Below are 24,249 nucleotides of genomic sequence, written 5' to 3'. Positions count from 1 at the left end.
TAAAATTTTCCAGGTTTTATTTTTACATATATCAATAAACTTCACATTACCTATGTGATGAATTTTCGCACGTTCTGTGTCGAATATTTTTCATTCGTCGCTTCGTGTATTAGACCTCTTATGTCTGGGCTAAGGCAATTTGGCGAAAATAATAACTCATAGCATCCGCAGATTGAGGACCTTTGTACGTGTATGGTTTGGTCTTATCTCCTGCAAAAATTAATATTGTTGGAAAACCCCAAATTTGATATCGAGCTCTAAGATCTGGATAATATGGTATATTCACAGCTCCTACTCTTATTTCACTCTGAAAGAAAAAGGAATAAATAAGATTTTATTTGTCTAAAGAACTACTTTTTCTAAGATGAAAATTGTCGTATAAATAAGAAAAAATATATATAATGATTTTAAAGTGAACGACCAGCATAATTTCTGTTGCATTTAAATCACTCAGTCTGATAGTCAGTAACAGACAGATTAAATGTAAAAGGAAAATTAAATATCTTATACTTTAACAAATGGCAATACACTGGCTAGTTATAATAAAAAAAAAAAAATATTTTATTTCGGGCAGTTGCGACACATTTCTTGTTAATCGCTAATTTCAGGTACCGACATACATACATACATGCATACTATTATACCTGCATACCTGCATATAAACCTGTTTACCTTTTACATACTTAAATACATACCTATACATACCTACCTAAATATATACCTAAACATACAGACTTATATAACTATATAAATAACTTCATAGAAACTTGCCTATCAAAAACACTGCTAGATACCTAAATGCGTACCTGTATACATACTTATATATATACACATACCTACATAGTTGCTGTTGTGACTTATCTTCCGTGTCTGACAGTAACATCAGAACAAGCCTACAAAATTCATCGTTGCAAGGAGTGCAAGACTGCGTCTGTCGTTGACAACAGCCTTCAGCACCTTACAGGTGACAATGCAATTTAGCTCAGTTCCGCTCCCAAATTTGATGGAGAGCATCTCGAGAGGGGATGAGTCCGAGAGTTTCTCGCCCCTCTTTCCCTACCACAACCTCTCGAGAGGACTTTAGGCTCGCCGCATATTTAGAGTGCACCCATGCCTCACGGACACTATACATTTACAAAGATCCGCGCCTTCTCTGGATTCGCACCTGGGCCCTTCGGTACGGCAGTCAGGGTTGCTAACCACTATTCTGGTTGGGAAGGCACCTACGTAGCTATATACCTAAATACACGCCAATATACAAACGTACGTCCCTACATTGCAGATATGCCTACATACCTGTATACCTTTATCTATCTACCTACATACCTGTTTCCATAGAAAAACTGCGCAAAAAATTTTTAAAAAAATGGGACACTTCTATATCTCCCGTTCTACTAGGCCAATTGATGAAATTCAAATTGCGTTTTTCATGTCTCGAAAGCCCGACTTAGAATATATATTAGATTTATATATAGCAATTATTCTAACATAGGAATTTTGACACAAAATTGGACGTTTTCTGAAATGACATGCTAATGTTCTTCCATATTTCGATTCTATGACTCAAATTATGCCAAACTGCCAAGTTTTGTAAAAATCGCACCAGTAGTTTTTAAAAAATTAGGTCTCAAAATTTTAGCTCCTCTAGTTTGTAAAGTTGCGCGCCTCCAACCTGCACGCAACAAAGTGGTGACTGCTGAAACTGTAAATTAGACAGAGTCTTGAGAAGGGTTTAAGTCCCTTTTTATTCAACTTTAGAAATTACAAATGCGTGCTCTTGACGCTCTCAAACTACTCCGACCCGGCGGTAAAATAAAAATAAGAACCTAAAAAGAGATAATAACAAGAGGCTAACTACGAGGCTCTCTAAACGTAACTGACCTCACCGCGTTCTACAATACCGCTGATAATTCAGCAAACTCTGAATATTACGCCTAGGCAAGCACACAAGCCGAAACGCGTGGTTCTTCAATTTCTAGCTAACTACCTCCGCGCTCGTGAAGTAAGAACAGCACACCTTGAACTCGTTTCCTTTCTATTTAACTCAGAATACTTCCGCTGATAATTTGAATCCTTGCGCGTTCTACTAAAAATTTACATACTCTGGCATTGGCAGTTCCAGGGGAAAGTAAGGCTTGACAGGAAAGATAGTTTAAACTTAAAATAAATGTTAGTTAAAATAAATATAAACCCTACAAGTTAATTGAATTGAATATATATTTATTAATATCTCTTTTTTTATTAAGCTCACTTGATTCTTTCTTCCAGAATTCGAAATTTAGGCTTAATCCAAATATAATTCTCACGTTTTTTATGATTTATTTTTAAAATTTGCATTTTTTATTATATTTTATAAATTTTTCGAAAAAATGTTTTTATTTATAAATTTTTAACATTCACTAAAAGTAGATGTATTTCTAGGCACACCTGCAAAAATTTACAGTTTTTTATTCGAAATTTTCTAAGATATACATGAAATTACATATTGGCGCGTTATGAAATTTGGCATCTTTTTTTCTGAGCGATAATAACGCCAAATGTGGTTTACGCACTTGGTTAAAATTATTTGAAAGTGTGAAAGATGATTTTTTTCCCTCTCGTCTGCAATGCAAAACAGGGCAAGAAAATTAGGTTGCTATAAATTAAGATGTTCGCCAAGTAAATTATTCCTGGCACAAACTGAAAACATTTCGCCAAGTTGAATTTCTCTGTATATTTCGCACCAAATTTTACAAAATTTAATATTTAGGCATAATTTGAGTCGTAGAATCGAAATATCGAAAACAATTGGCACGCTATTTCCGAAAAAGTCCGATTTTGTGTCAAAATATCTATGTTAGAATAATGCTATATATAAATCTAATATATGTCCTAAGTCGCGCTTTCGAGACACAGAAAACACAATTTGAATTTCGTCAATCGACCCAGTAGAACGGGAGATACAGAACTGTCTCATTTTTTGTTTGCGCAGTGTACATACATACATACATACATAAATATATACAAACCTACATATGTTCATACATACCTATCTACCTACGTACATACATACCTCCAGTGTGGTATACATAAATAAATACATGTTAAATATAAAATATGAACTGTAGGGGTAGTAAATGTGCTGTTCTTTTGGTTTTGTTTAAAAAGAATGCTATTCTTTTGTGGATTCTCGAAATACTACAATATTTCACACTGTTGTACACATTTGAAAACAAATGAGTGGAAATACACATATACAAAAAATAAAAATTATACTGTGTAATATATAATACAATTCATAACATAAGCACTTAAAAATATTTAGTAATAACAAAATAATGATGCACCAGTACAAGTACTAATATATAGCGGTATGATAGAATTATAATATTAGTAACAATATTATGATAGACTCTTATATTCTAATACAGTGCAATTTACAAATTACATACTATATTACTATATTAATACTGTACATACTGTATATTAATACTGTTATGCAGAATTTACTTTGGAGATGAAAGTTCAAACACTGCATAATATGCATATTTGGAAACAGCGCAAAAAATGCATAATACATATATTTTTTCAAGATGCAAGTTACCTAAATTAAGCTATTTCAATTTTCAGCAGTTCAGTTTTAGGATCATTTTTAATAATTATTCTCAACCACAGCAATTCCATTTTTCGCAGAATTTTAATATTGGACGCGAAACGCTATTTATATCTCAAAGAAATTTTTTGTTATCATTTTCTTATTAACATTAATATATTTTACAATTTAATTTACCGATCTGCATGTAACAATCAACTGCAATATGGCATTAAAGTGATGTGGAATATGTGTAAAGCTGAAGATTTTGTTGTTTTAAATAGATGTTTTAAATGTTTAGGCTACCACAGAAGTCTTGATTGCAGAAATCCCTTGGCTTGTTATTGCTGCTCTGGTGAGCATAAGAGTTCAGAATGTGATAAAAAAGAAGTGAAAGTGTGTATTAATTGCATAAGATTTAATAAAAAGACGAAAAATGCAACTAAGAAAGTTGATGTAAATCATAAGCCATTTTCTGGAACTTGCCCCAGCCATACATTTATGATGAATCTTGCAGCTTCAAAAATTTATTATGGGTAAGTCCGACAATTTGTCTGTTTCTTTTGTACAAATAAACTTGCACAAATCAAAACTTGCTACTCAGCAACTTATTTTATATATGGAGGCAAATGACACGGATGTCGCACTGATTCAGGAGCCGCACTTTTATAAAGGTGTTCTTCCTGGCTTTCCAATAAAATATAGAGTTTACTATGATTCCGAAGCAGAGGTTGTCAAGTCTGCTGTTATTGTTCGCAACCAGAATCTTTCTCCTTTTTTAGACTTAAATCATACAGTTTATAATACTGTTGTTTTAGATATAAAAATCAACGGATCTGACTTGACTATTTGTTCCGCTTATTTCGAGCCCCAAACTAATATTGACATAGAACTATTAAAAATTTCACAAATTTTAACGATGAAGAAACCATGCAATTTTTTATGTGGTATGGATTCGAATAGCAAATCAGCGATTTGGCATAGTCCTATTACTGATGCTAGAGGAACGAAACTTAGTGATTTTATTAGTGCGAATCATTTGTTTCTACTTAATGAAAATCGCGGACCTACTTTCTGTTCCACGCAAGGCTCGAGTTATATTGACTTTACGCTTTGTAGCTTAGGACTGCTGCCATACGTTCAAGGTTGGGATATCTCTGAGGAAGATTCTCTTTCTGACCATAAAATGATTATCTTTGAACTTGTTTTATGCCGTCGGATTTTATCTTCTAATTTGTGTACTTTTAATTTAAAAAGAGCGAACTGGTTTTTATTTACTGGACTTTGTAAGAGAGAATTGTGTGACTTGAATATCCTTCTTAACAGTTGCTCTGATTGTATTGCATTAGAAAATGTTGTAAACAGACTTTCTACCGTTGTTTTTAATTGTGCTTTACTTTCAATTCCGATGAAGAAAAGTAAGAAGAATGGGGTCCCTTGGTGGTCTAAGGAAATTGATTGTTATAGAAAGCATGTAAATGCTGCTAGGCGTAGATTCCAGAGAGAAAGAAACTGTCTTCTTAAAAATATTTATAAAATTAAATATTTCGAATTGCGGCATAAGTACAAGGCTAAATTAGCTAATGCTAAGCTTGAGTCGTGGAGAAATTTTCTCTCAACTATTACTGTTCACAATGTCTGGAAATCTATATATAAGTATGGGGTTAAGACCAATTTTGCGAAAAGGATTGAGATTTCGGGAATTAAACTCCCGGATGGCAGTGTTACTTCGAGTTTGAGTGATACAATTGTTGCTATAATGACAAAGAATTTCCCAAGAGATAATGCGCGTGATGATAGAAATTCTCATAGAACTATGCGCACTGAGTCTGATGGACCTTATATTTCTTTTATGGACTGTCCGTTCTCTACTTCAGAAGTTAACAGTGTTATTAAAAATCTCAAGAAAAACAAATCACCTGGGCTTGACTCTCTTTCTAATGAAATGGTACAGCACTTTCATGCGGTGGATAGCACATTTCTACACAGACTTTTCAACCTTTGTTTACAATTAGCAGCTTTTCCAGCACAATGGAAGAGAGCTCGGGTTGTTTTGATTCCTAAAACGTTAGATACAAGAACCCCTTATCTTGATAATATTAGATGCATTAGTCTTTTGCCTACCTTGGGAAAATGTCTTGAAACTCTCTTCATTAAAAGAATAAATTGGTATTTGAGACAAAAATGCTTTTATAATAATTCTCAGTTCGGATTTACTCCTCGGAAGTCCGCTGAAGACGCCATTATTCGCCTTTGTAATATCTTGCAGTGTGCAAAGAAAATGAAGTATATTACACTTCTTATTTTCCTGGATTTCAAGGAGCTTTTGATAATGCTTGGTGGCCATCTATCTTAAAAATTTTAAAAGATGCCGGTATACCACATAATATCTATAACCTTCTTAAAAGCTTCTTGAACGAGAGGACTGCTGAGCTTCAGCTTGGGAACGAAGCTAAGGTTTATTCTCTAGAAAAAGGCTGTCCTCAAGGCTCTGTATCCGGACCTACTCTTTGGAACATAATCATAAATGATCTTTTAAGTCATCTCGACGGTTGTTTAAAAATTGCGTTTGCAGACGACTTACTATTAATTTTCCAAGGAAGGATTTTGAATAACATTCTTTTGAGAGCACAAGAAGTTCTAGATTTTGTCTCCAGTTGGGCGATTTCTCATAAACTCACCTTTAATCCTACAAAAAGTAAAGCTATGCTTGTTCCCAGTACGTTTGATGAACAAAATATTGCTTCTTTGATGCTCGATAATTCTCCTTTGGAATTTGTAGAAAATGTTAAATATCTTGGTGTCATTCTTGACCAAAAATTAACATGGAAAAAGCACATTGAATTCCTTTCTGCTAAATGTGAAAAAATTATTAATGGCTTTCACCGAATTGCCAAAAATACTTTTGGAGTAAGCTACGATGTTAAGAAACTCATGTATAAGCAGTGTATTGTACCTTTCATTTCATACGGCTGTCGTGCTTGGGGACATGTTCTTGCCAAGAAGGTTAACAAAAGAAATTTAAGAAAGATTCAACGGAGAATTCTTCTTCGTATTATTAGTGGTTATAGAACCTTAAGCTGTGAGGCTACTTTTGTTCTTGCAGGAGTTCCGCCTATTGATTTTGAAATTGCATATAAGAATAATATTTTTGAGCCATTGGCAACTCATGCTTCAGAAGACTGTATTAATGGAATTGTCCCCTTCACTGATCTTCCTCATCCCGCTTCTTTAGAACCCATAAATTTCTGCGATTATAAAGAGACTGCTGAAATAAGTTTTCATATGGTTTTCTTTACAGATGGCAGCAAGATGAACAACAAGGTTGGCCTTGCATTTGTTCTTTTTGAAGGCCATTCCGAGATTTGTTTTCTTAGTCACCGTATACGGAATGAATGTACGGTTTTTCAAGCAGAACTTCTGTGCATTTATCTTGCCGTCAAATGGATCCAGGATCATGGGACAACATCCTCAAAGTACCTTATTTGTTCTGATTCTCTTTCTTCTCTTCAACTTTTGAACAGTATTACCAGCTGCGATAAATTAGTTATCGAAACCCTAGTAACTGTTAGTTCCCTTAGAATTAGAGGTATTGATATCTGCTTTGCTTATGTGCGTGCTCATCATGGTTTCTACGGAAATGAAAGAGCTGATTTCTTAGCTAAAGATGCCTTAAATTTACCCATTGATATCAACATTAGCATTCCAAAGAGTTATTGGAAGTCTTTTCATTATAAAAAGCTTTTAGCTATGTGGAATGAGGAATACGTTTCATCTTGTAATGCTGAAGTCACCAAAAAGTTCCTTCCTTCTATTTACCATAGACTGAATTCCGAGTCTTTCCTCTCGTTAAATTTTAAAGTGTCTCAGTTTTTATCTGGTCACGGTAAATTTGCAAGTTATCTGTTTCGTTTTAATCTACGATCAAACAATTTATGTGAATGTTCAAAAGGAGTTCCTCAGGATGTGGAACATTTGATTTTCTCGTGCCCTACATTTGATGGTCCTAGATTATGCTTACAGAACGATTTGAAAATGTTCGGAGTGACTTGGCCAGTGAACTTATCTGTTTTCGTGAAGTCCAGACTGCTGTTCTCTGCTTTTGTTCGCTTTATTTATGCATGTAATTTTTAATGTTTATTTATACATGTAACCTCTAATGTTCTAGTTAACTTACTTCTGTAAGCCCCGTGTTGTACATATGTGGTGCACGGGGAGTCTGTATGTTCTCAAAGGAAAAAAAAAAAATATGGCATTTATTAAATTTATATTTAAATTATAACAAATTATATTTCATAAAAATTGTATGAACCTTTAAATTTTCAGCTGTCTTGGACCACTCAGGTGCTAATCTTTTGCACGCAGGACACCTATAAAACAAAAACAAAAACAAAAATTATTTGATAGAAAAAAATAACTCTAGGGTATAAAAAGCTTAATTCCAATTTTTATATCATTTTGTAGGTGTATGTAATAAAAGTAAGTTTTCTTAAAAAAAAAAAAAAAATCATTTTAAAACTTTTTATGTATGGCGGTACGCTTGGCTTGGTCTATTTAGAGCCTTTCTTCACGAAAATGACTTACAGAATTCTGTAAGAAATATTTCTGCGGAATCCTTTAGAATTATTGTCCAGTGTTCTGTACCTTAAACTTGAGATCATCTATAGAGTTCCATAAAATTTTAAATATAGTTTCCATATATTTACGTACAGAGATTCTAGATATATATGTAGATCATAAAATTAGGCAAAACAACGACCTTATATTTAGCTTAAATATTAGTCAATACTCTATCGATTTCGAAGGCAGACGTCCGCAGCAAAGAAATCTGCAACGAAGGGAAAGCCACGGTTGTATTTATATAAAAAAGGAGTAATCCGACCGACAAAATTACGTCATGTATCGGCAAAAAACAGTAACGAAAATTTTAAATGAAGTCAATAAAATTTTAAGATTATTATGAAGAGCTGGATTGGAATTAAAATCATTAACTAAATAAAATAAATCTTTATGAATATGGAAAGTTCAAAAAAATCAAGTTCACTAATGCAAGAAACTTTTTTGGATAAAGACACTCTTAGACAGGATAAAAAAAAAAAAAAACTGCGCACCAAGAAGGAGTTATCCGAATGGGACTAAAATTGGCAGAAGTGATGTACATGTACAGAAAAAAAAAATGATTACAGTTTGAGAAAAATTGGATGATTTATTGAAGTGATAGAGCTTCACAAAGTGAAAAAGTCAGTAACGCGTTTGTCCACCTCTGACCCTTCTGTAAGCAGTTATTGGGCTTGGCATCGATTGATAGAGGTTGCGGATGTCCTTCTGAGGGATATCGTGCCAAATTCTGTCCAACTGGCGAGTTAGATCGTCAACATCTCGAGCTGGTTGAGGGCCCTGCCCATAATGCTCCAAACGTGCTCAATATTAGAGAGATCCGGCGACCATGCTGGCCAAGGTAATGTTCGGCAAGCACTAAGGCAAGCAGTAGAAACATGTGCAAGGGGGGAGGGCATTATTTTGCTAAAATGTAAGCCCAGGGTGGTGTGACATGAAGGGCAACACAACGGGTCTTAGAACTTCGTCGACGTACCGCTCTTCTGTAAGGTTGCAACAAATGACAAACAAAGGGGTCCTACTATGAAAGGAAATGGCACCCTAGACCATCACTCCTGGTTGCCGGCCTTTCTACTGGAAGACAGTCAGGTTAGTATCACACCGCTGTTCGGGGCGTCTCCAGACTCACCTTCGCTGGTCATCGGGGCTCAGTTCAAAGCGGGACTCATTGCTGAAGACTATTCTACTCCAGTCAGTGACATTCCAGTGCGAATAAGCCCGACACCACAGCAAACGGGCTTGACGTTGTACAGAGGTCAATGGTAGTCGGCACAAGGGGCGCTGTGACCTCAGCCCCCTTTCTGTGAGCCGTCTATGAATGGTCCTTGAGGTCACTGAAGCACTAGTTGTGCGTACAATCGATGATAATGATGCATCTGGGGCTGTGAGTGCCGCTCTGACGATTGCTCAGTCTTCACGTTCTGTCGTTTCTCTAGGTTTACCGCTTCCTTCTTGATGCTGTGTGCGACCACGGTTCACCCCTTCCTGCCAACATCGTCTAATAGTGGCATCGCTCCTGCTCAAATGTCTAGCTATTCGCCGATAAGGCCAACCGGCTTCTTTGAGCCAACTACATGACCTCTCTCAAATTCTGACATCTACGCATATCGTTCGCGTACCTATATGCGAGGCATAGTTACTGTATACCAGAGTACACGGAATGAAATTCGTGAAAAATTTATGACCTGGAATCGTAATTTCTCCTCTTAAATATCCGACAACCGTTCATTCACTGGCAGCCAAAATGTAAAATTTTGCATTTTCCGTCAAAACCTGTATATGCATATCAATTTGTGTCCAATTTTCTTTATATCTTCTCGGTGCGTCATGGTGCGTTCTTTTTTTTTTTTTTTTTTCCTCCTAAGGGTGTATTTTGCAGACCCCAATGTCAGAATTGTGATTAAACTTCCAACTATGATTAACTATTCGAAGACTTGTTAGTTTCGCCTTTTCGAAAATGCAATTTGTGTCCTTGATGCAAAACTTAAAGTCGCTTTTATTTTGGCCGATATGTCTCAAATCACATTGACAAGATGTACCATAAATTCCTCACGATTTAAAAGTCAGAAATGGAATTTTAAGAATCGAACCATCGATTTTATTGATAAGCGAGAAAATGATTTAAAAAATTTAAATTCTGAAGAATTCGTGCAATTTTTGTAACTGACTGAAGGATGAAATAAAAGCATGACAAGGTTATTAATATTGGTTCTGGAAAGATGAAAATTTTTTAAAGGTTTTTATCAATGACCACGGGAGAAAATCCACAGTCAGTGGCAAATGATCTCCAATAATTGAAATCATTAACAAGCAAAGATTCTGAGGAACAAATTCTGACAGCGTAAAATACCTAATAGTAAAAAGAAGCAATTTTTTGCTTAGCCGAGTGACATGACTTAGTATATTCGAGGCAAATGAACAGAAAATGGTTTAAGGTAAACGAACAGAAAATGGTTTAAGGCAACGAACAAAAAAGGGTTTAAGGTAAGTAAGGTTTAAGGAAAAGGGTTTGCTTAAGGTATTTGAATTGAAATCAAATTCTTTGAGGATTATAAGAATATCAATGTAGAGAAGGATATTGTTAGATTCTGCTTCAAAAGTAATACTGTTTCAAAAGTAATCGATCAAGTGAATTTATAATAGGTAAAATCTGGGATAAGTCTCCTTTATTACCTTTATTTATTGTGTTATAAAATCAGCAAAATTTTCTTTTTGGGGTTACAAACAATGAATCAAATTTTCACTTTTGAATAGAATTTTTTAGTCTAAATTTTCGAGCGATTTTTAGCCTAAATTTTGGAAGGATTTTAAACTGATTTTACGCTTTTAAAAAATTAATTTTTGCATTATATAAGAAATACTGTACAAAACAATTTACAGAAATTTAGAAGCTAAACACTTTGAGCTAACTGAAATAGGGCAACAATTTCCATTCGAAAATAATTATGAATAAAATGTATTTATTTGCTCTTCTATATGTATCTCTGCTCTCATATAACACACGGGAAACTAAAAATTTTATTTGATTAAAGTTTGAAAATTTTGCAACCTTCTATAGAATACCACTCTATGAATGCTTTGTAAAATTTACATGATTTTGCAAAGCAACATCTCTAAAGAATTTTATACTGCGAAAGATTTATAAGTTTGTTTTAGAATTTCATAGAGAAACATTTCTGTAGAAGATTACTTATAAAGTTCCATAGGAATTTCTATAGGACTTTCTGTAGACCCTGTGTAAAACCTTTCGTAAGGATAAAGCTAAAAATAATAAAATAATAGTTTAATAAACATAAAACATTAGCGTGCCTGTTAGTGATTAACAAACTAAGCCATTTAAAAGCAATAACCGCAGTTCTTTATCTCTGTTGTTATTAATTGCTAGCTGGACGCATGAAATGATACGAGCTGCCCTTAACGAAAATTTTTTATAGAGGCTAGTAGGCTGTATACAAATTCTTGTAGAACTGTACAAATCCTCCGTAGAAGTCCTCTACAGAAATGTTCCTTATCTTTTATAGAAAATTTTCCCTATAGAAATACAGAAATTTAATAGAAATTGGAATATAAAATAGAACACAATTTTATAGAATATAGAAATTTTATAAAAATTTCCTAAAGCTTTCACAGAACAAAATTCTATAGAAATGCTGCTTCTCAAAATGATATGGAAATTTTATAAAGCTTTAGCGAATAATAATTTATAAATATCTGCAATGTATGCAAATTTTCGTTTTCTGATGTACTATATACAAAGCGAAAATTTTAGAGTTTCTGTTGTAACTGGAAGCTAAAATCCTGCAGATCCTGCTAGATTGATAGCGAGTTATCGCTGGTCTTAAACAACTAACAAATACTAAAGAAGATTAAAATAACCTTTTTATTTAATCTTAAACTGAGCAGAACAGGCACAGTTTGTGCTACAACCAACTCCACTACTTTGCGAATACTTAAATTAGCATAACAAAAGCTAAATTTCAGATCCCGGTAACGTAGTCGGAGACTGCACATGAAGAAAAGACTAAATTAACCCTCCAAGGATTACGGACTTAAAATTCCGTATCGAAGGATAGCTTTCCCATTCGTTACTCATGAAAATGTCTGCCAAATCCTATCAATCTGATGTATATTGGAAGAAAAAGGAGTCAGGGTAGAAAGTGAGAAGGTCATTTTGGAATTATGATCGAGAAAATATCATTTATTCATGACATTCTGAGGAACTTTGAAATTTCTTAGCGGAAATCGTAATACCGAGGTGGTTAAGCTGGTTCAGAATTTTACTGGCACGTATTTTCAAACGCAGGCTAACAAAACGTTAAAGCTGGAATATAAATTTAAGCTCAGCTGGCTAGAATAACTAAGAGAATGATGCGATTGCCAAAAGCTCTAATTCAAACCTCCGAAACTCTCAGCTTAAATACACACAAACCTAATTTACATTATGTTAAGGAGAAGTCATAGTAAATGCTTCAATCAGAATAATTAAAATAAAATACCTCAATACCTCACAAAAAAAAAAAAAAAAAAAAAAAGTTTTTATTCATAAGTGTTGAATCGTTGTAGAAATGTTTGCCCGCTTCCCCCGCTAGCTTAACGTATCAGGACTTGTATTTCTCCTAATCTGCTTGGGAACATGACGTGTCCTGACTAGATAGTGAGTTTGACTACAAACTATGTCCTATGGAGTGCAGAAGAGACGACAAGATGAGAAGGGTTTAAATTACCCTTTATTTTCCGCGATATCACAGGCGCTCCCGAACTTCGGGATACAAAGACCAACCACTTGTGGGCCGAACGTAAAAATATGCGAACTACTAACTAAAAATAAGAGCTAACTTTGAAAACTTTACACAAAAAGCTAACACTAAGACTGGTCTTTTAAATTATTACCTATGTAGTACGCAAACTGTGGAAAACTACAATACGTCTTTAGCTTTCAAGAGGACTAAAACCTCTGGCCTTAAAGGCGGATAGCAACTGATTGCAAGCTCGCGTGAAGTATAGTGGCAATGAGGCTCACTCTTTTCCCATCTAACTCTGCTCTTGGCAAAAAACCACAACTTAAATACTTAAGCGTTAGCTAGCAAGTACAATTTGCATAAACAATTTAACGCGTTTATTCGGCCGGAAGTGGAAAATAAGAGATGATAGTAAAGTTTTAAAATAAAATAAATGTTAGAAAAACTTAAGATCCTTACAAACGTTTTTTAGCTTTTGAACTTATGTAACATTTTGCGCAATTTGTTGTATAGTGTTGCTTATATAATACATAAATCTTTTAAAAGCTTAAAATCGATTTAAATTATGAAATTTATTAAAATAAAGATTGAATTTAAGTTTTCATGATAAAATTTTAATTTCTGAAATTAATGGTTGGCATATGTATCCCAGATAAGAAAAATAGTTTCTTAATTCAATTTAAAATATTATTTAAAAAATATATTTATTTTTATTTATATTTTTAAATGAAAAAGATATTAAAATTTTTTATCAAAAAAATTATCACATCTGTTCTGAGATTTTTTCTCGCTTCCGTAGATCATTTATAAATTTTAAAAAAGTTAAAAAATTCAATTAAAATTGAAAATTTATTCTTTTTAATCGTAAAAGAAAATTATGTTATTTATAATGTTTTTAAGTAATTAAAGTAACCAAAAGCATCAGTAAATCCTTTTATATCAAATTCAAACAAGCAAACTTGTTTAAAATTCTTTAAAATTACTTCTAAATTTTCTATAAATTGAATCTGATATTTTCAGTAGAATTCTGTAAGTTGATTCTATATACATTACATAAGATTTAGTACTTGTGACACTTGGAAACTCTGTACACATATTTTTAGAATTTCTACAGAAATCTCTAGAGAATATCTACACATACCTCTGTAGAATCTCCAAGCATTAACCCTATAGAAACTTTTTCATGTTCCTCATCCTAAACAATTTTTAATACGTTCTATCACCCCCTACAGCAGCTTCTAAAAAAAATGTGTAATGAAGTTTTAATAATAAGAAAAATGGAAACATGCAAATAAGAAAATATTGTCTCGTGCGTACGGGTTCGTAATAGATTGAATGCATACAGAATTGATGATAAAATTTATTTAACCAAAAGGAACACTTCACAGTTCTGGAACTTCCCACAAAATTACTCGCACAGCAGAATTGTAGTTACATTTCAAACTACTAAGAACGTTAAACGGAACGCAATGCAAAGCGCATCTAAAAAGACAAACATAATATACATATCTCAATAACCCGAATTCAGCTCTGAACTAACAACTACTACTCGGAAACTGTTGCTGTCCTCGGACTTACATAGTTTTCTCCCAACCACCAAGAGATTTCTAGTGTCTTTAACTTCTCGAAATTACTGGATATGGTTACAGCTACGTATAGCATCAATTAAAGTTATTCAGTTGGACCAAAATGTCGCCAAATAGTCACCAAGCTTGGCGACTTTTGGCAATTTGATGACAAAAATTAATCGGCCCCAAACCATCGCCAGCTTGACCATATCTCGCCGGTTTAGTGAGATAGCCATTTACTCAATGTTAAATACATTTGTCCCTGTAATCGTATTTTTTCAGCAGAGCTTCGTGTTTTTTTTAGACTTTTCATGTTAATTAAACAAAAGACAGTAAATAAACTTTGTCAAAAGGAAAGGCATTAGACAAAACAAGAAAAACCAAAGACACTAGACTTTTAATGTAACTTTGTTACATTAACAAAAGTTTCACATATAATTTCACTAAAATTAATTACATGTGTACAAAATTCTCAAGAGTCATTTTAGTAATGAAAATGTATAAATCTTTCAAAAAACTTAATGACATTTTGTTCCTGTTTATAGAATAAGAGTATTTCAAATCGTGGATCTTAGTTGTTAATTCGCTATCTGCTTGTGTATCCAAGCACTTTATGAATTTCGTTTTGATTGACAAAAGGACTCTAAATACAGACTCGCATGGGCTGAGACAATTAGTGCCTTTTCATTAAGTTTTGGGAACCTATCTGGGAACCTTTGGAATAATATTGGCGTCAGAAATGCGAACGCCAATATTGTTCCAAAGTATTATTCTCAAACTGCATTTCAAAAGCATAATTTCTGCACAGTTCTAAAAGATCTTCCTTCAGTTCTTCATCATCTGGCATATTATACAGAAAGAGTATGGGTTTATAATCCATGTTTCTGATGTTTTCAGATCTCCTTCTTTAAAATACCCATCAAATGACTTTGAAATAATTTCAAATGATCCAAATTTTTTTCGCATATCCTTGGAATTAGAGGCCTATTGTTATTAATCTTTGAGTAATGGATAGTTAAAAAGATTACTTTTCTAATTCGTCGACACCTTGTCGAAATATGTTTTGTACGCTAACCAATATCCTACGTGTAATTTTTTAACAATTATTAATTTATTTTAAACAAAATATCGCACCTCCTGGAATGCTACTTCTCGGCGGGAATCCATGCTATGGAAACTATACCTAAATAGTTATAGAATTCTCAGAACATCTCTGACCTAATTTATAGAAAATTGGGGCCATATTCTGAAGGATTCTAAATAAGTTTAACTTCTTATTTTTTACAGAATTCCACAAAACCTTTTTATAAAGGTGGACGCATTACAATGCTCTTTTTTTTTTAATAAATATTTTAAGCGGCTGCTTGCGAAAACGGTTGGTCACGTTATAAAGTATTTCTCCCGCCTTCTTAGCGTGCCTTCGTGGTGTAGTCGTCTGCACACTGGGCGCGTATTCCAGAGGTCCGTGTATCGATTCTCGGCTGGAGCGTTGCTCCTTTTTCAAGACTCCTGCTTCCAAATAACCCAATAGCTCTCCAGTGGCGCCCGAACTAAAAGGGTGGTGAATGATGTATCTCCACACCCAGGATTTGGCGATTGGGTCCCCTAAAAACCCCAGTCGCCCTTTAGAAGGGGGAATGTGTAAGGTATTTCTCCCACCTTCTTAGCGTGCCTTCGTGGTGTAGTGGTCTGCACGCTGGGCGCGTATTTCAGAGGTCCGCGGTTCGGTTCCCAGCGAAGGCATTGCTCATTTTTCATCACTCCTGCTTACAAAAAATGCAATGTCTCTACAACGTGAGTAATGATTTTCCTACCATATACAATTTAACGTGAAATAACTTAATACTGCTTTTTTTTTTTTTTTTTTTTCATTAAACTAACCGTTTAAGTATTTATTATAAAAAGGAAAAATGTAATGTTTTTTAATGAGTCCAGTTAATGTCATTTCATAAAAATGTTTAATATTTCTAATTAGATATCACTTGATTTAAAAATACTTTTATTTAAATCAGTCAGATCCAAAAATAGAAAAAATATTCTTAAGAGCTGAGTTTATTGCTTTTTAGTCGCTTGGTTTGTTAATCAATAACCGACGGATTCAGTTTGAACGTTAAAAATCTTAGCTATACTGAATAGCAACATGCTGACACATAGGAGATAAAAGCGTTTTATTTATGGCAGTGACAACATATTGCATATAAATAATTGACTCTGCTGATTAAAATTCAAATGTTACTTTCTGTCGCTGTTGCAAAGGAGATAAAAATGTTTTATTTCGAACAGGATTACCACTGCGTCGGGATGCATTAATTAAAAATTAATTAAATTTGTAGAAAATATTACACCGATAGAAAACAAATTCCAAATTCTAGGTGCTCATATTCGGATGGAGGAGTACGTATATTCAAAATCTGGTGGCTCTAGGTGCTGATGTTTTCCTGCACTGCGAGAAACCATGTATGCATAACATTTCTTCGTTATTTAATAGTAGAGTAATTTATTTGCATTGAATCTGCGTTTTCTTGTTAGTATATGAGAACTTCAAAGTTCGTGAACTTCGAGTCCCTAGTTAGATTAGACTGGTCACCATGCGATGCTTTGTAGTCTCTCACGGGAAAATATTTCAACCGTATACAAAAGTGAAACAACTGAATATGTAAACGCAGTTTTTGACATGACAAAGAAAAATGCCTTGTTTCTTTGTGCTTTCAGTTCCACTACGTCTTCCAATAAACTCTGTTATGGGAACTCTGTCACAGGATTGAATTCTTTTAATTCTTAATATCTGGGCAGCACGCACTTGTGTGATAAATTTATGCCTTTTATGTAATTTGCAAAAAATGCTGTTGTTAATAATACCCGCATATTTTTGTGAAACATACAGCAAATCACGGAAGTGTTACTTGGAATTTACATATGGCTTTCTAGGAGAGTCCTTGAGGAGATTAGGAGTAATAAGGACTTTGTTTTATCTTTATTTTATTCCATTTTTGAATGTTGAAATTTTCATACAGTTCCAATATATTTTGAGAATTAGACTACATTAAACTAAAACAGTCGTTCCTAATCTTTTTTGCTAAATGCACCGGTTTTATCATTGCTAACAAGCCTTCCCCCTTTCAAAACTCATAAAATACATGTACAGTTATTTTAATTTAGATTACTTTTAATAATTTGTTTTGTAAATTAAAGAAGCAAAAGTATAGAAGATGTTGATAAGTACCGAAACTTAAATAAAAGTCGTTTTTGGAAAAGGATTTGAACCCGGGATCAGGAAATCTGAGGATCGTCTTAATACAGGGATCACCGAATACCATGATCATTTTTTATCTGGGGATCATGTGATCTGAGAATCATCTTGATCCAGGGATCACAAAATCCGAGGATCCTTTTGATCCGGGGATGACAGGATTATCTTGTTCCGAAGATCATGGGGTGCGAAAATCATTTTTGATCATAAATGATCGGATTATGGGATGTGAGGATGATTTTTGATCCAGGAATCGTGGGATCTGAGGATCATTTTGATCTATGTATCATAGGATCCCAGAAACATCTTAATCCGGGATCCGAGGATCATTTTTGATCCGGAGATCACGTGATCCGATAATCATTTTTCATCCGCGGATATCACAGCATCCGAAGATCATTTTTGATGAGGCTCACACTAGGTTCCAAATTTTATGTATGTTTTCAATTTCTTAATATGTTAATTACTTTTTTTATTAATTTATTCTTTCTTGCACAAAAGCAAAAATTCTACTTTTTGTTAGCTGCCTAGATCCATCGACAATACATATATGTAAACACAGAGATACTTCATTATTTAATAATGTACATTAAAGTGATAACAAATATTAATTATAATTTTTATGGAATTAAACTTATTAATTATAATCTTTATGGAATAAAAAGCTGTTATTTATGATCTAGAATTAAAAACAATTGTTATATTACCCTCAATTATAACCTAGGAATTAAATTAATTAAATCAATTAATTAGAAATTAAAAACAATTAATTACTATCTGTATGGAATCTTACATTAGAAAATACGAAGAGAAAAAATGGGTGCGCCGTGGACGCTGTCAGCTAATCAATATTCGCATTTACAAAGTGTTAAAGATTGGCATACCTTTTTTCTATTCTATAATATTTTTTCTATTCTATATTTCATAATATATTCTATTTTTGGATGTAAATTGATAAAAGTATACGGATGACCTGTAAAAATATTGTAAAATATCAGTTTAATTTAATTATTCTTTGTTTTGAAGCCAACTATATGGCATTGATTTGTAAAGCAATTTAAAATAGAGTTCTTAATTTAAAAATTTTTATGTTAGAAAACAGATATTTTTATATATCAATAGCTTATTTTTATTTATTTTAAAGTGTGGATGCTAAGATTGCAGTAATACAATCAATAGGATTTTATAAGTCTTATTATTCTGATCTAATTGTACGATTTGCATTTTACGAAATGTTTTGGTGTTAGTTTTAAAATACTAAGGACTAAATGAGCTTTAACACATGAGTTGCCTGCTTTAGTTATTATTTATTATTACTTTAGTCATTATTTCCAATGCCAACAGTGACATCAGCATCTTGGTTAATATGGTTCAAAAAGGCGAAGAAAAAAAAAATATGTTAGGGGTGGACCCACTCAACTGACCAATGTTTATGTTTTCGTAAATGATAGTAATCGAAAACAATCTTGAGCCATCATTGAACAGTCAAAATTTTTAGTTCTGTCCGTGCGCTTGACGATATTAACTCAGCGAAGACATGATTCGAAACAGATTATTAGAGACTGAAAAGAAGAGTTGAATGTTAGACAGAATTTAGATGCGTTTGGTTGGTCATTTTAATTTAAAGTGCTATTCGATTCGTTAGGGAATTTTGAACTTGCTAGTTCATTAGGTTAACTTAATTATAATCTTCTCATTGGCACAAATAATTTAAGATATTTATAAAACATATTAACGTCATTTAAAATAATAGCTGGAGCATACATACCACAGAGCGTAAAACTCAATCGCCCACACATCATTGCTATGTAGCACTAAATTATCAAAATTCTTGGCTTTGAGATCAATGACGTAGGGATCACGTTCATAAGAAAACCCTGTTAAGCGTGAGTCAGTCATCTGAAAGAAAAAAATCAACGACCAAAAGAGTAATCCTGAAAATGTAAAAAAATAAAATAAACATATAAATAAGTCAGGTGTATTTTTTTATTAATTTTTATTCACAATGTGTTTACACATTTTTAGAACGATTTCGTTAAAGAATTAAAAAAAAAAAAAGCAAAAGTTTTGGAATCTGGGTACAGCTTAGTATTTGAAATGAGAAATATCATCTGCTACATTTAAATTTATTTAGACTTCATATATAAAATAAATCTTTAACTTCATATAGAAAATAATTGTAAATTTGAATTTTATCCCTTTGCGCTATTATTATTATTGTTTATATATCTTTTGATAAATACTCATTAAATGATATTTAAAATTTAGTTTATTTATTGTGTTTTTCTTTGTTGAAAATATTTTTAAATTTTGTTAAAATAAATTTCTGGCTTGTCATCTGCTTTCATATCGAGCATTCGGCCAGCATGCAATTTGAGTTTGAGAACACTGTCCTATGGAAATTTTTTGCCATAAAAATCTAAAGAAATTTTATAAAGCTTTCACAGAACAACGTTCTATAGAAGAAAGCTATACAGTAAAATTTAAATAAACTTTACACCATAGCTTGACTTTCAACGTGTAAATACACGACTATACTTTATATAAAAATAAAAAACGCTTTTATAGAATGCTATTTTAAAGAAGTCTGCTAAATTTTCAAAATTTGATAAAAGCAAATTTTTAGATTAAATCATTTTAAATTATAAAATCAGTTAAAAGATTGCTTTTATACTATAATTATAAAATTTTAGGCCTTGAAATGAATGCTTTTATTTATTGTATATCTACCGCTGATTGGAGAAATGATTTCTTAAATTTAGTTAAACTTCGGTAATATTTAAAATATATTTATTTTATTTAAATAATTCTTTAATCAAAATGATATTGAAATATTTTATTAGAAAAAAAGATTTCGATTCTGTGTCAAAAGTTTATTTCATCCCCCATCCATGTCATACATCATGAGCTCTCAACCACGGGGTTCCTCAAACAACCAACGAATTCCTCCCTTGGGGGGGGGGGGAATTTGATAGTTTCAGTAGGGAATGCGTTCAGTCTTTTATTTACCTGTTAAGAAATTTAGTTGTAGTTTACAAATATAAAAAACTGCTTTCATTCAGGTTTTGGTATTTATCAACATTTTCGTTTTCGTATTATATTTATGAAACACTTTAAAAATATTCGTCTTTGGAAAAGAACTCTTTCTAATGCCAGGCCAGAAATTAGAAAGCAGATGAAAAACCAGAAATTTATTTTATCAAAATTTTAAAATATTTTCAACGAAGAAAAACATAATAAATAAAGTATCTATATTTAAATAAATGTATATGCGTATTCCGAGCTCTGAAAAGGACTCATTTTTCCAATAGAATTCTATTAGTTGATTGTACGCCCATTATGTAAAATTCTACACGTGGGATTTTCGCAAACTGAAAACTTTGTACAGGATCACTGCACAGATCTCTATAGAATACCTACCTATATAGATCTTTATAGTAGAATATCTATGTGTAACTCTACAGGATACAGGAACTATATCTAAAATTTTATAGAATTCTACAGAAAATCTCTGACTTAGTTTATAGAAAATTGAGCCATCATTCCACATTATTATACATTAAGGAAGTTTTGATCGGATATTTTTTTATAGAATTCTATAAGACATTTTCGTAAGGGAGTGCAGGAGTACCCAAACTTCACACGAATAAGCATATTAGAGTTAAAAAAAAACTGAAAAGTCACAAGTAAGGTGAACCAACCAGATACAGGTGTCGCATTAAGTATCGAAATATTAGAAAACGAATGCAAAGTTAATTGTGTGAGCATGGAAAGTAAGTTTAATGTGTCTATCATTTGCGTGTCTAGCAGAATATTTTGAATGTGTCTACCGCTTTTTTTCGCAACATTTTGCAAACGAACTTTTGCATTCGTCCCAATCTTCCAGCACATATCCTCCAAAATTACACGTCATAGTTGTTCGTTAAATGACTTTAATTGAGCTACATTTTCAGGTTTATTTGCGTGAATACCTTATAAGGTATTACTCCCGCTTTCTTAGCATGTCTTCGTGATGTAATATCAGCAGGCTTTTCACGCATTCGAGAGGTCCGTGGTTCGAATCCCGGCGAGTGCATTGCTCAGTTTTCGCGAATCCTGCTTCCAAAAAAATCTTAATGTCTCTAAACCGGGCGCCCGAAATAAAAAAGTGATGGATGATGATTCTCCACCACCAGGATTGGGCCCCCTAATTCCCTTTCGCCCTTTAAAAGGGGGAGTATATAAGGTTGGCATGCCTTCTTAGCATGCCTTCGTGGTGTCATAGTCAGCACGCTCGGTGCATATTCGAGAGGTCCGTGGTTCGACTCCTGGCGAGGGCATTGCTCATTTTTCACGACTCCTGCTTCAAAATACTAAATGTCTCTACAGCCTTATCTTTGAAAATATCCCATAAAGAGAAATCACATAGATTAATATCCAGACAGAGCGGAAGCCACTGTCTCCCACCTTCGTTACTTTGAGTAAATCGATGTGAAATCACATGCACCTCAAAAACATCTCATACAAGAAATGAAGAATAACACTTGCAGCGTATGCACAGGCTCCGTCCTGTATGAACCACTGAGTATGTAAGGCGCCTAAGTATTATAATTAACAATTTAACTAATTATTTTTATAAATTTTTATTTTGACAATGTTTTCTGAAATTGTTTATTTAAAATTCTAAAAATAAATGTGCAAGCACTACTGTTAACAACTTCACAACCTCTTTTATTAGTAAATAAAATTTATTTCTTTCAGTTAATAAAATTATCAGTTCAAGATATTACTTCGTGGGAAAAATATTGATGACAAAATTGTAATAAACAAACACTCTCGAATTTTGCGTAATTTGAAAAATTTGGTCAAATTTCTTACGTGCATTTTTATGAGACATTATAATTATTATCATTATTATTATTATTTTAGAAAAATTCCATTACCTTTCTTTTGGAGATATCCCTTTAACTAACTGTATCAGTAGACGCACGATCATGTGATATTTCGTCTACAAAAATCCTTGGGAGAAACATCAAGACCTTGCTTTAAACCTAGGAATCGACATCTGGTGTTCGATGAAATTTTAAAGGGAGTAAATAATGATCAAAGGATGGATTGGGAGTCGATACCCAAAGTTCAAAAAACATGTATTCTACTTTGTTAATATAAATTCCTTGTTCAGCGCCACATGAAGCAAACTGTGAAAAACAGATATCACTCTCACTGAAGCCAGATAATTATTTTTCTAATTTAAAACTCACTTGTCTATATCGACATTGGAGTGTTCGAATTATTATGCAAGTTATTTATTAACATTTCTTGAACAAAGTATTTTATTAAAAGGAATGATGTTACTTATTTTACAATAAGAAAAATTTAAAACAAAGAAAAACTAGTATATTTGAAAAAAATCTGAAGTCTGTGTTTCACTGTTTAGTGCAAGATCTATGCAAATAAATTTCAACAGCACAGGTGTCCGAAAACAAATGTAAGTCACTGTATAGAGTTATATCTCAATATTTTATATACATAACTCTATATAGTAATAATGCATAAGTCTATAGAATTTTAGGTAGTGTTCTGTTGTCGGGACAGTATTCAGAAATGTATGCGTGTATATATCGATGTATGTGTTCATGTACGCATGTATATATGTATGCACGTTTGTATATGTGTGTATACACATACTTATATACGCACATACCCACACACGTGCATACTTATAAAGATTTCTGATTTCGGTCCCGGTAACAGAAGAGTACCAAATTTTATGCAAGATCTTTGACCTAGTTTAGAGAAAATTGGACCATAATTCTGAAGGATTCTAAAAAGGTTAGCATTATATTTTTAATGAATGATTTATTAAGACATATTGATAAGGGAATATTCAGTGTAAAAAGAATTTTTATTGTAAATAATAGCTGATAATAGTAGGTATTATTTTCAGTGCGCATGTTTCAACTGGATCTAAATCAAGATATTTTATTTGTAAAAACATTTTATTTTTATGAAACAAAGACTTGAATTTAACAAATTAATTAACCAGTTTTTATCCTTTCAGTTCAAAAACCGCTCGACGCGTAATCCTACATAAGGCCGCGAAGATTTTTTTGTTTTTTTTTTTGGGGGGGGAGAGGTATAATTGTAGTGAACTATTCCTCTTAAATATTTTAAAGCAAAACTAAAGCAGAAAAATACGATTACATGACTCAACATTTTTTAAAATTAATATAAACATTATTTCTCAGTGAAAATTTATAATTTCTGTAACAAGCTAATACTCACATAATTTATTTATAAAACAACTTAATTATATCAACATTTATAATCAAATATTTAGTTATTGGTTTCGGGTATTTTTAAAGACTGACCTGTTATGTGATGCATTGTAGCGTTACATCCAAAAAATCAGTTGCACAGTAGAATGTCATACAACGATTTAACTCTTTCAGCCTCGTCCTACGAAAGCACAGCTGAGAAAACCAAAAACCTTCTCTGAAATTGAAAACGGAGAAAGAACAAATG

At 32.8% G+C, this 24,249-nt stretch overlaps 1 protein-coding gene across 1 annotated transcript; it reads right to left on the bottom strand.

The window, feature by feature from the left end:
- On the bottom strand, positions 1-24,249 carry LOC118202562 (uncharacterized). The gene is made up of 4 exons (XM_035374729.2): positions 24,096-24,249; positions 19,514-19,679; positions 7,884-7,941; positions 1-307 (listed from the first exon to the last, which is right to left on the bottom strand). The coding sequence occupies exons 1-4, from the start codon at positions 24,109-24,111 to the stop codon at positions 119-121; spliced, it is 429 nt and encodes a 142-aa protein (XP_035230620.1). The 5' UTR covers positions 24,112-24,249; the 3' UTR covers positions 1-118.

The sequence above is a fragment of the Stegodyphus dumicola genome, chromosome 9 (assembly GCF_044657685.1).
Source record: "Stegodyphus dumicola isolate Sdum_Otavi_A_Nest chromosome 9, ASM4465768v1".
Taxonomy (NCBI): Eukaryota; Metazoa; Arthropoda; class Arachnida; order Araneae; family Eresidae; genus Stegodyphus; species Stegodyphus dumicola.
Note: the sequence above shows the minus strand (reverse complement) of the source record. Positions and strands in the feature narration are given on the sequence as shown.

Excerpts from the sequence above, each read along its gene's own strand:
- LOC118202562 (XM_035374729.2), bottom strand. Across the intron at positions 7,942-19,513 it reads ATTGAGTTTTACGCTCTGTG|GTGTCCTGCGTGCAAAAGAT; the intron begins GTATGTATGCTC and ends TTTGTTTTATAG. Across the intron at positions 308-7,883 it reads AGACAGCTGAAAATTTAAAG|AGTGAAATAAGAGTAGGAGC; the intron begins GTTCATACAATT and ends TTTTTCTTTCAG.